The 13209-nt window shown below is 34.7% G+C and overlaps 1 protein-coding gene across 5 annotated transcripts in view; it reads left to right on the top strand.

The window, feature by feature from the left end:
* Nucleotides 1-13209, top strand: part of RYR3 (ryanodine receptor 3) — a 220382-nt gene that overhangs the window by 63163 nt on the left and 144010 nt on the right. For all 5 annotated transcript variants that reach the window (XM_054069060.1, XM_054069058.1, XM_054069057.1 and 2 more), the window contains exons 8-11: nt 1900-1993; nt 3002-3076; nt 3970-4126; nt 11462-11635. In XM_054069060.1, the coding sequence (XP_053925035.1) occupies nt 1900-1993; nt 3002-3076; nt 3970-4126; nt 11462-11635 (500 nt within the window). The remainder of the gene's footprint in view (nt 1-1899; nt 1994-3001; nt 3077-3969; nt 4127-11461; nt 11636-13209) is intronic.

Below are 13209 nucleotides of genomic sequence, written 5' to 3'. Positions count from 1 at the left end.
TTAAATCCCAAGGAGTCTACTTCTGAAAGGTGTTTCAACTTAGGGGGATATGCTGGTCACAGCCAAGTCAAAAAGCCTCACTTAGGATTGCGGTGTATAGAATCATGAGATGATTTAATGTTGGTCAGTATTTTTTCCATTCTAGCCATGACTCATGTTGCTAACAATCGTACTTTCTACCCACTGTACAAGTCAAATACTTTGCAGATTGTACAGTTCAGGTACCATTCATATCTGGCTGTAATTTATGCAGCAGGAGTTCCAGCTGTGGTAAGGGAGCACGTAACCATCTCGACTTTCATCCCAGCTCACTGCATTTGTAACCAAGACAAAAACACAGTGGGAGTTTTCTCCCAAGACTGACTTATCCTGAGGTCACAGAGTGGGCTGCGGGAGCCACACCACCACAGCCTAGAGCAGGGTGCCTAGGGCTATGTCTGGATGGCTTTTAATATCTCCAAGGAGAGAGAGTCCACAACCTCTATGGGCAACACGTCCAGTGCTCAGGCACCCTCACAGTGGAAAATGTTTCTTGAAGTTCAGGAAGACTCTCCTGTGTTTCTGTGTTCACCCATTGCCTCCCATCCTGTCACTGAACGCTACTGAGGAGGGCCTGCCTTTCTCCTCTTTACATTGAGGAAATCCTCTAAGAGCTATCTCTTCTCTAGGTCAGACAGTCACAGTTCTCTCAGCCTTGTCTCATGTGTGAGATGCACCAGTTTCTTAATCTTCTTAGTGGCCTTTTGCTGTACTTGGAACCCCTGTATTGTGTAGCTCAGAATTGGACAAACAATCCAAACCTGTATAGTAATTATTAAAAATAAAAAAGATAGGGTAGGTTAATCAGGTTTTCTGCGTGTCAGGTTTTTTTAACTACTTAGGCTTAGATTTATCTCTATATACACTTCTCAGAATGATTTACATGAGGGATGATCATGTGTCAAAAGACGTAGCAGCCTAGCTCAAGTTGAATGGATGTACTGAAAAGTGGGATTGGACTGGAATTCTCATGACAGACTTTTTGTGAGGTTTGTGATGTTTGAGGTACTTTTGACGACACCTAAATATCAGGGAAGTATTTTTTTTACACTCTTTCTTCACTTTAACCTTTGCATTAATTTGTAACAGGATAATTGCAACTTACCGTTTCCTTAATTTACAAATTTATATTGAATTCGACACGCAGTATGAACCTTTCCTTGTGCCCTTCCTCCTTCATGCATAAATGCATTAATTGTACTTACAGGGTCAGAACAGTTTGGACTGAGGGTCTGATGAATCATTCTCCTCCTACACCATTTTTTTTTTCTTCTTTTACTGTGAGGCAAAATGCCTGGTTTTGACCTGTAGTCTTTGTGTTAAATGGGTTGGAAAGTTGGCTTCCACTAAGCTTAATCTTCAGAACTGTTAAGTGGTTTTCTACCCTCTGCCTCCTGCCGCTGTGCAGTTTTAATTTTGACACGTTATAATTGTTGGAACAAACTGATGAACTCACCAAATTATTTTGTATTGAGAACATGTAAATTGTATGACGTAGGAGGAAACTGCAGTATTATATATTTTATTTGGCTTTTACCTAAAGCATTTAGTTTTCAAAACAGTAATTACTGCAGAAATTTTTATTTTCCTTTTGTGTCCCAGAATCCTGATTTAGTTTTTAAATGTTGAGATGGCTTTCCTTTTTCCTTCTTTTTTCAGAAGAAATATTTTTAACTGGGAAAGATACTAAAAAAGTAGTAAGTTGGCATACTAAATTTGTTCCTCTTGCTGAATTTCAGTTATGAGTGAAAATCTGGAAAGCGGTTTTCACCTTGGTCTTTGGAACAGTTTAAATTTTTTTGAGGGTGTTATTTTCATAGTCAGTGTTTTAGCTAATGCATAAATATGCTTCTTCTACAGGTTATCTTCTTGGTGGGCATGTAGTACGTTTCTTCCATGGCCATGATGAGTGTTTAACAATTCCATCTACAGATCAGAATGATTCACAGCACAAGTAAGTGGTAGTACATTTTTGTACTGTTCCTTCTCCCCAATATAGATTGTTGATTGTCAGTTGAATTTGAGGATAGATAGGTTAAATGCTCTTTACAGCAATCTGTAATTGCGCAGTGACATTTTTCCAAGAAGTTGAGACCTAATAAGCAGGAAACCAGTCATGAGTTCTTTTATTGCTGACCTTACTATACATTTCATTTGCTATATCTATTATATATGAGAAAGGTTATGCAAATTCTGGTCCTTGGACAAGACATGAATGGTTACTGAAAGACATAAAACTTTCTTTCATGTATTCCTGTGAACAGAATTAATCCGCCATAGTTTGTATTTGTTTGTGTTTAATTATTGAGTAGAATGCTAGTTTGAGCACTAACATGTCAATAACCCCTGGCCAGTAGTTCAAAAAAACTAGATTATATTAAATGCTGAATCCCTTTACTTCCTATTTTTTATTCCTCTAAGTTTCCTGAAGCTGATATATAATTTTATCTGTATCCTTTTTTGTGATGATGATAATACAAAACTTTTGGTTTATCGCCACCATTTTTGTCTTTTAATAAGAATATTATAAGTAATTCTAGGAATGAAATCTCTGATGTCATATTTATGCACGTAAACAATTTATGCAAATGTGAATACTTATTTTAATACTGTGTTTATATGTATTTAAGAGCATTACTAATTTAGATTAGTGTCTTGGGAACTGTATCAATTATGTGTATTTATGAATGATTAAGTAACAGCAAAAATTTTACAGCCACTTTAAAGGCAAAATATTTTATCAACTCCTGAGAAAGAATAGCTTAATGGAAATAACTTAGCTTACCTGGAACATCGGATTGTGTATCATGCTCTAACTACTGAGTAGGAATCCTCTATCCATTCAATTCCATCTGTGTAGCGGGGGAGATGTGAGCCCTATACAGTTTACAGAGGGGTAAGTTATAAATACTGTGTAACACGAATAAACACAAGAGAATGATATTCTGAATCTTTTACGTAGGAAAGTGCTTTATGAAACTGGAGGAGCTGGTGTTCGAGCAAGGTCTTTGTGGGGAGTAGAACCGCTTCGAATAAGGTACTGATATTTCTTGGAATGTTTTGTTAGCAACTCTTGTTATGTTAACAACAATTTGATTATTACAGATCCTTAGGGCAGAATAGGAGTAATATATTTGTCCTGCTACATAATATAAGTTAGTATGTTCATTGTCAATAATAAAAAGTAATCTACCATGATAGAATCAAATGGAAAATGTCAGTATTTTAAGATACATTTTTTTTGTCTGTGTCCCATATAAAATCAGTGTTGCTTAGGAGATGCATCTGCTAGAGACATTGCATCTGTCGAGAAGTAAAATGGTTTCCTAGTTTTCACTTGGAATTTTAGAAGCACGGGGAAAATCAGAACAGTAATATCCTTCATGGGTGTCTTTTTGTTTGTTTTTTTTACTATATTCACTCCTAGGTGATTAGTTATCTATTAACTTTTTGTAAGTGAAATTTCAAGATATAGCATAAGAGTATACATATTTTAACTTTGATGGTGTTCTGAACTGTATGTTTGGTTTACTCTGAGTGTGTTTGTAATTGTAAATGAAATACCCTCATAACTAATAGAGATATAGGATAGTTCTTTGGCTTGGTAAGTCCTCGCTCAGGCTTAGTTTGTTTCTTTAGACAGTCAACTGAAATACAGTAGTTAATTCACACTTCAGTATTTTTCAGAAACATGTAGAATTTATTTTACACCCTAATAAAATAGAGAAACAAGAAGATTAAAGCTATACTGATTCCCAAGGTTCTCTTTGCAAATGTATTTACACTTTTGCATCTGTTTTAATGCAAATATTGAAATCAAAAGGAAAAGGGAATATATATATCACATTTATTTTCAGAATGTCCTTTAAAGCCCAAAATAGAAATATTAGTTTTACTCATAAATTATTTTTTGATGTCTCATATGTTTAGCTGGAGTGGAAGTAACATCAGATGGGGACAGCCTTTCCGTCTTCGACATATTACAACAGGAAAGTACTTGGCTCTGAATGAAGATGAAGGGCTTGCAATGTTAGACAGAGAAAAGTCCGATACGACATCTACTGCCTTTTGTTTTAGAGCATCAAAGGTACATAACTTCAACGAAGATTTGTCTTAAATGTGGAGCGCTCAAATACTAGGTCTGAGTTGGTTCAACGACTATAAATTGTTTGTAATTTCTAAATTGAAGCAATTGACAGGGATTATGTATTTAAATACAAAGGTAAACAACCTGACTTGAAAGTAACAAAGGAAAAATAGGGACAATGAACAAATTTTCGATCAAACTAAGCTGTTAACAGGTTAAAAAAACAAGATTGAAAACTAATACCACGCAAGACACAGTGGTTTAAAATGAATACTTTAATCATTATTGAATCATCTTAGTTGTATGCAAGCTTATTAGAATGATATTCATTCCAACTCTGTCATAATAGAATTCAGCTGAATTTAGTTCAGTGGGGCAAAATTCTGCCCTTGCTACTTGTGAAGTATATTGATAAGTGAATTGCAAGGAAAATGGAGTCAGTGATTTCTAAACCATATGCTTTCAAACTGTGCTCTTTTTTGAGCTGCTAATTGCAAGTTACTAGTTTCTTCATCAATTCCAGCTGAAAAAACAATACAAATGAGAGAGGATGAAGAATGATTTTGCAGGTAGGCAAAATTAATACCTTTTTTCCAGAAAGTGACATCTATCATTAAAGTTCTTGGTAGATGCTAGATTTTTGTTAGTATAATAAAGCAAATACTTCTTTTTAACATGTTTAAAATAAAAATGTTTATTTTATTAGTGTGACAGCATATAGTATCCCAAGAATTTATATTTATTTATTTATATTTATGAAAAACTGTCAGAAAATTTCCTAAAATTACTACATGCTCACCAAGCAGTTTTCTTTTTCTTTCTTCAGTGTAAAGGCTATGCGGTGTAGATTGTATATGTAATGATGCTTTGGAGCATTTATTATAGCTGTATTTTTTTCCCCATTTCTGGCAAATCATGGCATCCTAGTAAGGATGGCTGGTATGCCAGGAATGTCATAGTAACTGCTGTAACATTGAGTTCATATTCCTGTACTGTACTCACAGCCTGATTGGACACCAGCTGGCCTGCAGTATTTTACTAGTTTAAACTATCCATACAAATGTAGAAATTTTAAGTATATAAGTCTTATGTTTATGTATACATACTCATAAAATAAATAATTTCTGTTATATTGAATAAGCATATCTTATCTTCCTGCTCTTTTTGTTGAGGTGCGCACGTTAGTGAAATGTGCTACAATCCCCCAAATGACTAAGGTGAAGTACAGTAGTAATTAATTATGCAGAAGTCAACAATGATTGTATAACGCATTTATCCTTTCTACTGTATTTGTACATAATATGGTAGATAACGTACATTTTTATATGAAATAAAGGTTCAGTGTCTCATCATCCTGTGCTGTCCTATCTAGAGAAGAATATTTTTATCTCACTATAGGTTATAAATTTGATTCTGCCTGTGCCAAGAATAAGAATAGTTGTTCATTGTCTAATCAGGTGAGAGCTGCACCGGCCTATGGGTAAAGACATTAGTGTTTCCAAAGGTGAAGGGAACAAACAGTGATAACTGTTCCTGAAGAAAGAAAGGTGAGGTTTGTAAGCGAATAAACCCCTAAGATTGATCTGAACTGCAAGAAGGAAAGGACTCTTAGAGCCAAGTGCTAATTACATGCAGATTGAGAGGAAAAAAGAACTATAGAACTAACAGTCAGACTAGATATACAAGTGTGATTTTCTTAATTTCTGCACATACATATTTGTAAGCTTTTGTTTTCTCTTGTTCATTTTTGCAAAGAAGAAATATTTTCACTTGCCTAGACCTTAATATGGCATATACTAAGAGAAATTTCAAGATAACTGTCTAAAACTTCCTACCCCCCTGTGTAAAAATCCGTAAAAATATACTTGATTGTTTACATCATTCTCGCCCTTTAGAATCATAGGATAGTTCTGATTGGAAAGGAACTTGGGAAGTCATCTAGTCCACCCTTCTTGGAAGCCAGTATAAAGGTTTTTGTAGAAAAAAAAAAGATTATCTTTGCCACTCTGCAGAGCTTTGTGGAGTATACAAAATCCCCAAAGCTTCCCAGGAGCTTATGATGTCAAGTGTTATTTTTCCAACAGTTGTTATAGAGATCCTCTTCTAGAGGAAGCGCCTCTTGTAGAGTTGTGTTACAAAGATGATAAGAGGGCTGGAGCACCTCTGCTATGAGGACAGGCTCATAGGTTGAGGTTGTTCATCCTGGAGAAGGCTCCAAGGAGATCCTATAGCAACATTTCAGTACCTGAAAGGGCTACAAGAAAGCTGGGGAGGGACTGTTTACAAAGGCTTGTAGTGATAGGACGAGGGGGAATGTGTATAAACTGGAGAGGGGCAGATTTAGACTGGACATAAGGAAGAATTTCTTCACTGTGAGAGTGGTGAGGCACTGGCACATGTTGCCCAGGGAAGCTGTGGGTGACTCTTCCCTGGAGGTGTTCAAGGCCAGGTTGGATGGGGCTTTGGGCAGCCTGATCTAGTGGGACATGTCCCTGCAGGGGACTTGGAACTAGGTTATCTTTAAGGTTCCTTCCAACCCAAACTATTCTATGATTCTTGAAAAATCAGACCTTCGTCCTCAATATTTTGAGGATATCCTCAATATTTTGAAGATGAGCATTTGACACCATTTCTCACAGTATTGTCCTTTAGAAAATGGCTACTACTGGCCTGGACAGGTGCACCCCCTCCTGGGTAAAAAACTGGCTAAGATGGCCAGGCCCAAAGAGTGGTGGTAAGTGGAATTAAATCCAGTTGGAGGCTGGTCTAAAGTGGTGTTCCCCAGGGCTCAGTGCTGGGTCCAGTTCTGTTCAATACATTTATCAATGACCTGGATGAGGGGATTAAATGTACCCTTAGTAATTTTGTGGATAACACTAAGCTGGAAGGACTTGTTGATCTCCCTGAGGGTAGAGATGCTCTACAAAGGGATCTGAACAGAGTCCTGCACTTGGGACACAATAAAACCATGCAGAGTGCCAAAAGCATAGAGAAAAGTGTCTTGAAAGCTACCTGCCAGAGAAGGAGCTGGGTGTGTTGGTTGATAGCAGAATGAACATGAGCTGGCAGTGTGCCTGGTTGATCAAGAAGGCCAATAGCATCTTAGTTATCATCAGAAACAGTGTGTCCGGCAGGTGCAGGCAAGGGATTCTCCCTCTGTACTCAGCACAGCACTGGTGAGGCCTCACCTCGAGTATCATCTTCAGTTTTGGGACCCTCACTACAAGAAAGACATTGAGGTTCTGGAGTGCATCCAGAGAAGAGCAACAAAGCTGTTGAAGGGGCTGGAGAACAAGTCTTATGAGGAGAGGCTGAGGGAATTGGAGTTGTTTAGCCTTGAGAAGGGGAGACTGAGGAGTGACCTTATCACTGTCTGCAACTACCTGAAAGGAGATTGTAGTGAGGTGGGTGTTGGTTTCTTCACTCAAGTGATAGATGATAGGATGAGAGGGAATGGCCTCAAGCTGTGCCAGGTTCAGATTACACACTAGGAAAAACTTCTCCATGGAAAGGCTTATCAAGCACTGGCAGAGGCTGCCCATGGAGGTGATTAAGTCACCATCCCTGAAAGTGTTTAAAAGATGGGTAGATGAAGTGCTTAATGATATGATTTAGTAGTGGACAGGTACAGTTGGACTTGGTCTCAAAGGTTTTTTCCAGCTTAGGGATTCTATCATCCTATGATTGTTACATACCACTTCAGCAGTCTTGTGTGTTACTTGCTTTTCAAAACCCGTGATTACTTGCATGCATGATGTATTTGCTTTCATTCTTTTTTTCCTTTTTCTGGGTAACCCTGGAATTTGACATGGGTATTTTAAATTATAATATTAAAATTAGAATTTTCCTTAATATGTGCTTACATAAATAAGAATAGAAAGCAGCTTTTAAAAAAGTGAGAGGAAGTGCCAAAGAACTGATTTCAGTGAAAACAGCATGTGCAATATGAATCTAGTTACTGCAAATTCTTGCAAACTAAGCTTACAAACACAAGAAATTGACAGAACCACCCAGAGAATTATGGCTTTTCTTGGGGTTAATACGGAGATTACTTTTGACAGTTTTAAAATGTCAGTCTTTATATTTTAAGGCAACAGCTCTGTAATGCCTTGTGACCACAGATACAGCAGTATCCCTACAGCAGATGGAATCCTGTTTTGAAATGGATGTTCTCATTCCAGAACATTACTTGGCTCAGTATATTCTGCTGAGCAGAATCTTGATTCTGCTTATAAATTGCTTTGAGAATAAACACAGTGAAGAGCAAGAGCATATTTATAAATATTTATTTCTTTGAAAATTGTTGTAGGCCAGAATTCATGTTGGAGATTTCATATTTTATTTTTGTAATGATATATACAATTAACAATGAGAAATTATTGGTGTCGTCTGAGTAAGTAACATTCTGACACATTCAAAAGTCACAGATGACTCATGCAGAAGGATTTGATATCATTTTAATATTACTGCCAGCATGGAGCTATCTTAGGGGCTCAACATGGCATTAGAATGTCGTAATAGTTTAGTAGTAATCATGAAGTTTAATTAGTTTTTGGAATAAGATGATAGGTATTATAGAGTCCTTTTCTTACAATTATCTTTAAAAATTCAGATTTTTATTTATAAATTCATATTTTGCATCTATAATTTCCCAGTAAGCATTGCATTTCAAACACAATATTAAGCTATTTTTTCTACTTATTTTTTATGAGAGGAGGGAGTAGAAGGTAAAATTAAAATTATCATTTTTTTTTCTTGCCTACTGGGGTAGAGGAATGTATACAGTGACAGTACAGAGTAAAGTGATCTGACTAGCAAGATAAATAAGCTCAGTGTATCAGTCCTCTGCTCCTCTATTTGTAGACCTTTTTGATCTTTTCCTTTTGTTAAATTGTGGTAACCTATGGCAGTACTTTTAATACAGTAATAGTGTGCAAGACCAAAAGATATAAATTTAATCAGCTGCGTAGATTAAATTTGATGAAGTTCAGTAGTCCGGTTGTCTTACCATTCTTGCAGGTACCTAAACAAGGCTTTAAGGTATCAAAAGTTTTTTTCTCTACGGTGTTTTCACGAGAAGATTATTGAAAAATCATTGTAAAGACAGTTGGGTTTACTTGTCCTGTTCACACTGCCATTCCGTACCTTCCTTCTATCATGTAGAAATCTATGAGACTATGAATTTTCTCATTTTCTAAATCTTGCCCTTCTTGTAGTATATTAAATATCTTGTGAACATTGTATCTTTGACTGCTTTGCTGTCAAGATCCTTTGTTAATTTCTTCTTTTTTTTTTTTAATTATTTTTTGTTACTGCTATTTTTCCTTTGCCACCTTCCAGGCCCACAATGTGATTTGTTGTCTTCAACTTGATTCATTCATGGCCTGAGGGAGTTAAATTGAGAATAGATTGTAAAGAGAGGGTTTTGATGGAGAAAGGATGTGGATATTTTGCTGCTAAGGTATATACAAATATCTAGATAAGAGATGTATTTTCCCCTTCTCCCTCAATAATCTTTATTTGACTACACTTTTCAGCTGTCAGAAAATACACCCTCTCTTTGCACACTGCTATCAAATGACCTGGCTGAAATCCTAAAGAGACTGGACAGAGTACAAAAAGCAAAACATCACGAAGAGGAATTTATGCTGTATTGCTTAAAGTGAGAACAACCTTCAGGCCCCTAATATCATTCTAAAACTCTATTTTGAAAAATCTTGATTTCCTTTATGCTTAATGTTGTCAAAAAGGATCAGTATCATTCCACTATTTTTAAATAGCAACTTAATCATAATCATATTATGATTTCTTTCATTGAAATATTCATCAATGCTTGATTTTTGACGCAGATATAGTAGTTTAGAAAACGTTTTAATCTTCAGGGTACTACGGAAATTCTAGTAACTAATTGTTGACAGTTAATGAATTCATGCTATTTATTTTCTTTGTCGTTTAATGTCTTAAATTTAAACCTTATGTCTTTATTTAAATTTATTTAAATTTAAACCTTAATGTCTTTAATTTAAACCTTAAATGTCTGTTGAAAGAGTTCACATCTTTATGCAGTAGTGCAGTCTTGATATTGTAATGGTATCCTAAATGAATGTCTTGTAATTTCATTCGAAGTCATCTTGGTATTTTAATGCTGTCTGTTCCAAATGAAATTGTTGTTGAAGTGTGACAGCTGGATTCCATATAAATGAAAGTAGATCAGCATAGCTAAAATAGAACTTCACTTTACACCAGAAATGTTGAACATTCAGTAAACTGAAATAAAGTAAGAAAACTTGTCACATAGGTTTTTAATAATTTAAACTGTTTATCAATGCCTAACATATTTTGCTTAGCAACAGATGAACAACTATCTACACTTAGGTTTAAGTCCATCATCACTTTAAATAATGAAAAATGACATCTAATTACTCTATTTACTTAGGGTTTATTTGTTTAATCATGATCACACATATGCAGACATAATTTAATTACAGAATTTGCTGCATAATTCCTTTCTTATTCCTGAATTGAGTTTTGAAAGGAAAAGTATTCCTTTTTAAAGAAAAAAGATACTTTCTTTTGTGCTGGATGCTTAAAACCCTTTAGTTGTGAGTGAAGAATAACAGAATTAAGAAAAAAGGTTGGGCTTAAAAATTGTACTGGGTGTTCCAGCCAAGCATTGACCAATAACTTTAAAAGACAATTGGAATAATCCAATTCCTCTTACAAATAGGATAAATGGAAAAAATAAAAGACATGTAAAAAAAATTATAAATGCAAAAATAAAATAAATGTAAAAGCCAAATTGTACTTATTTTAAAAATCAAAATTTTCTTCTTTGGTGGTTGTTGCAATACAGAGGCATTATTTCAAGTGAAGTTTTTATCTGTATATACTATTTATAAACAAAAACTTCTTTAGCATAAAAGTATTTTAAGTGAATTTTGAAATAGGATTCTAGTGATTTTTTTCATACTTAAGCTAAAATTTGAGAAATTTAGAAATATAGAGTTATAATAATAATGAATTGAAATAATTCAAGTATTTATTAGCTTAAGTTAAATATTTAAAGATTTTTTTATTAGATATCTTTACATGGTAATGAATTTTACTTGAATATCCTGCTTCATCAGAAATATAGCTTCTGTTTTGAATTTTTTTATCAGAATATGACATTACTTTGATAGAAACAGAAATCATGTGAAATTTAATTTAGCTATATCTTAGTACATAAGTAGCTTAAACATTGTTCAGTGTTGGAATGTGTTTTGGTGTAGCTTTCAATGGTTTATCCTATTCCAGTAGAGAAATTAAATGTCAGGTTTTGTTTTATCTTCTTAGGAGCTAAAAGAAAAGCAGGATTCTAGTCTTAAGCGTGACATGGATGGAATGGGAGTCCCGGAAATAAAGTATGGTGATTCAGTCTGCTTTGTCCAACACGTGGCCAGTGCCTTGTGGTTGACTTACAAAGCACAAGATGCTAAATCAGCACGTTTAGGTCCCTTGAAAAGAAAGGTAATGTTTAAGGGTTTTTTTAGTTACTTATATAAAGATTGTTAGTTGCATAACGGTTTTTATCTGCTCGATATGGCAATTGTGGGTTTAATTGTTTTGTGGCCTTTTATTGAAAATGGTGTGAATGTTTCATTCTAAAAATGAAAATAATGGTGAATATTAACACAACTACGTGTTGAAAAACTTTGTGGAAAAGAAATGCATTTATCTATTTTTCTTGCCAGATGAAATTATTAATTTTGGCTCAATTTTATTTTTTACACATGCAAAATGCAGAAATCCTGATTTGGATGGTCAAATAACTTCTTTGAAAGTCTACATTTAGCTGTTTAAGAGTGTAAGCTTGTAAGTCATCTTACATTCACTGATGTTTTGGATTTTTTTATTTTATTGAGTATGTTGTATGAAATATCAGTTAAATTTATTACTTAAGAATTGGCCCTAGACACTCCTCCAGTTTCTTAAGGGATATCAATGAATAATTTCCTGTCAAAATGTTAGATGTAATTGTGGTGTGGCATCATAAAGGTGTTTCTCTAGTTATATTCTTAACTAGGGGCATATGACCTGTTATATCTTCAAATTACACTTACATTTGCTTCAGAATTAAGAGTTTTAGTACTAACTTTGCATAACTGCATCATTACCAAATGATTATTAGATTCTGTATTCATAGGTTTTTACAACTTGAACCTATTACTAGAACAAGAAAAAGAAAAAAAACTTCTGTTCATTAATGAACTTTTAAATTTCATTAATTACCTGGCGGCTGGTCAGAGAAATTCAACTTAGTATGCAAGTCATTCAGTATTTTCTTGATAAAGGATTTACTCACACAATAATGGCCTCTTCCTTTCCCATACCAATACTGGCTATGGGATTCTGTTTCCTCAGAGGTTCCAATTTTACTTCTTGAAAAGGCAACATGTAGGTTCTTCCTCTGTATTCAGTGAAAAATTTTGCAATAGCTTCCTGTTAAGTTTAGTATTTTTTTCCTAGTTTCCTGATCACAAGCAAGGGTCTATAAAAGACCTACTATAATTGCCTGTTGCTTTTATTCCCCTTTCAAAGTGTTTCATTCATGTTCAAACACTCCAAATCTTTTGTTCTCCCCTCACCTGGAGAAGTCTCTCCTGTTAAGTGCCTTCAAACAGAAGAAAACCCAAATCTTCTCATTTCCTGTAACTGATATTCCTGTGGAGGCAAGAAACAGTTTTTCATCCTCTGCAAAATATGGTACTAGGCTATATTTTTATAAGCAAGTTTAGATAGATACATTCCTTTAAATTTCATTTTAAATTTATTTTTCTACAGTAAGGTCAGAGCTTTGTATACATCCTCAATCGTCATTTTTCCAGGACATTTTACCTTTCAGTCACCGTAATTCCTCTCAAGCTAAACTGCACTTTTTGTAGTATGCCTCAGTAGCCCTAAGAGTATTGAGAAATACTTTATTTTTGCAAGAGAAAAAGGGTGAGTTTTTTTTTCATATAACCTAGTTATTATCAATGACAGCTGCAAATCTAGAGAGGATAGGACAACTATGGAACTAGTTCTGTTATAAAATACTCAGA

Source organism: Cuculus canorus, chromosome 5, assembly GCF_017976375.1.
Source record: "Cuculus canorus isolate bCucCan1 chromosome 5, bCucCan1.pri, whole genome shotgun sequence".
In the NCBI taxonomy this organism is placed as follows: Eukaryota; Metazoa; Chordata; class Aves; order Cuculiformes; family Cuculidae; genus Cuculus; species Cuculus canorus.
Note: the sequence above shows the minus strand (reverse complement) of the source record. Positions and strands in the feature narration are given on the sequence as shown.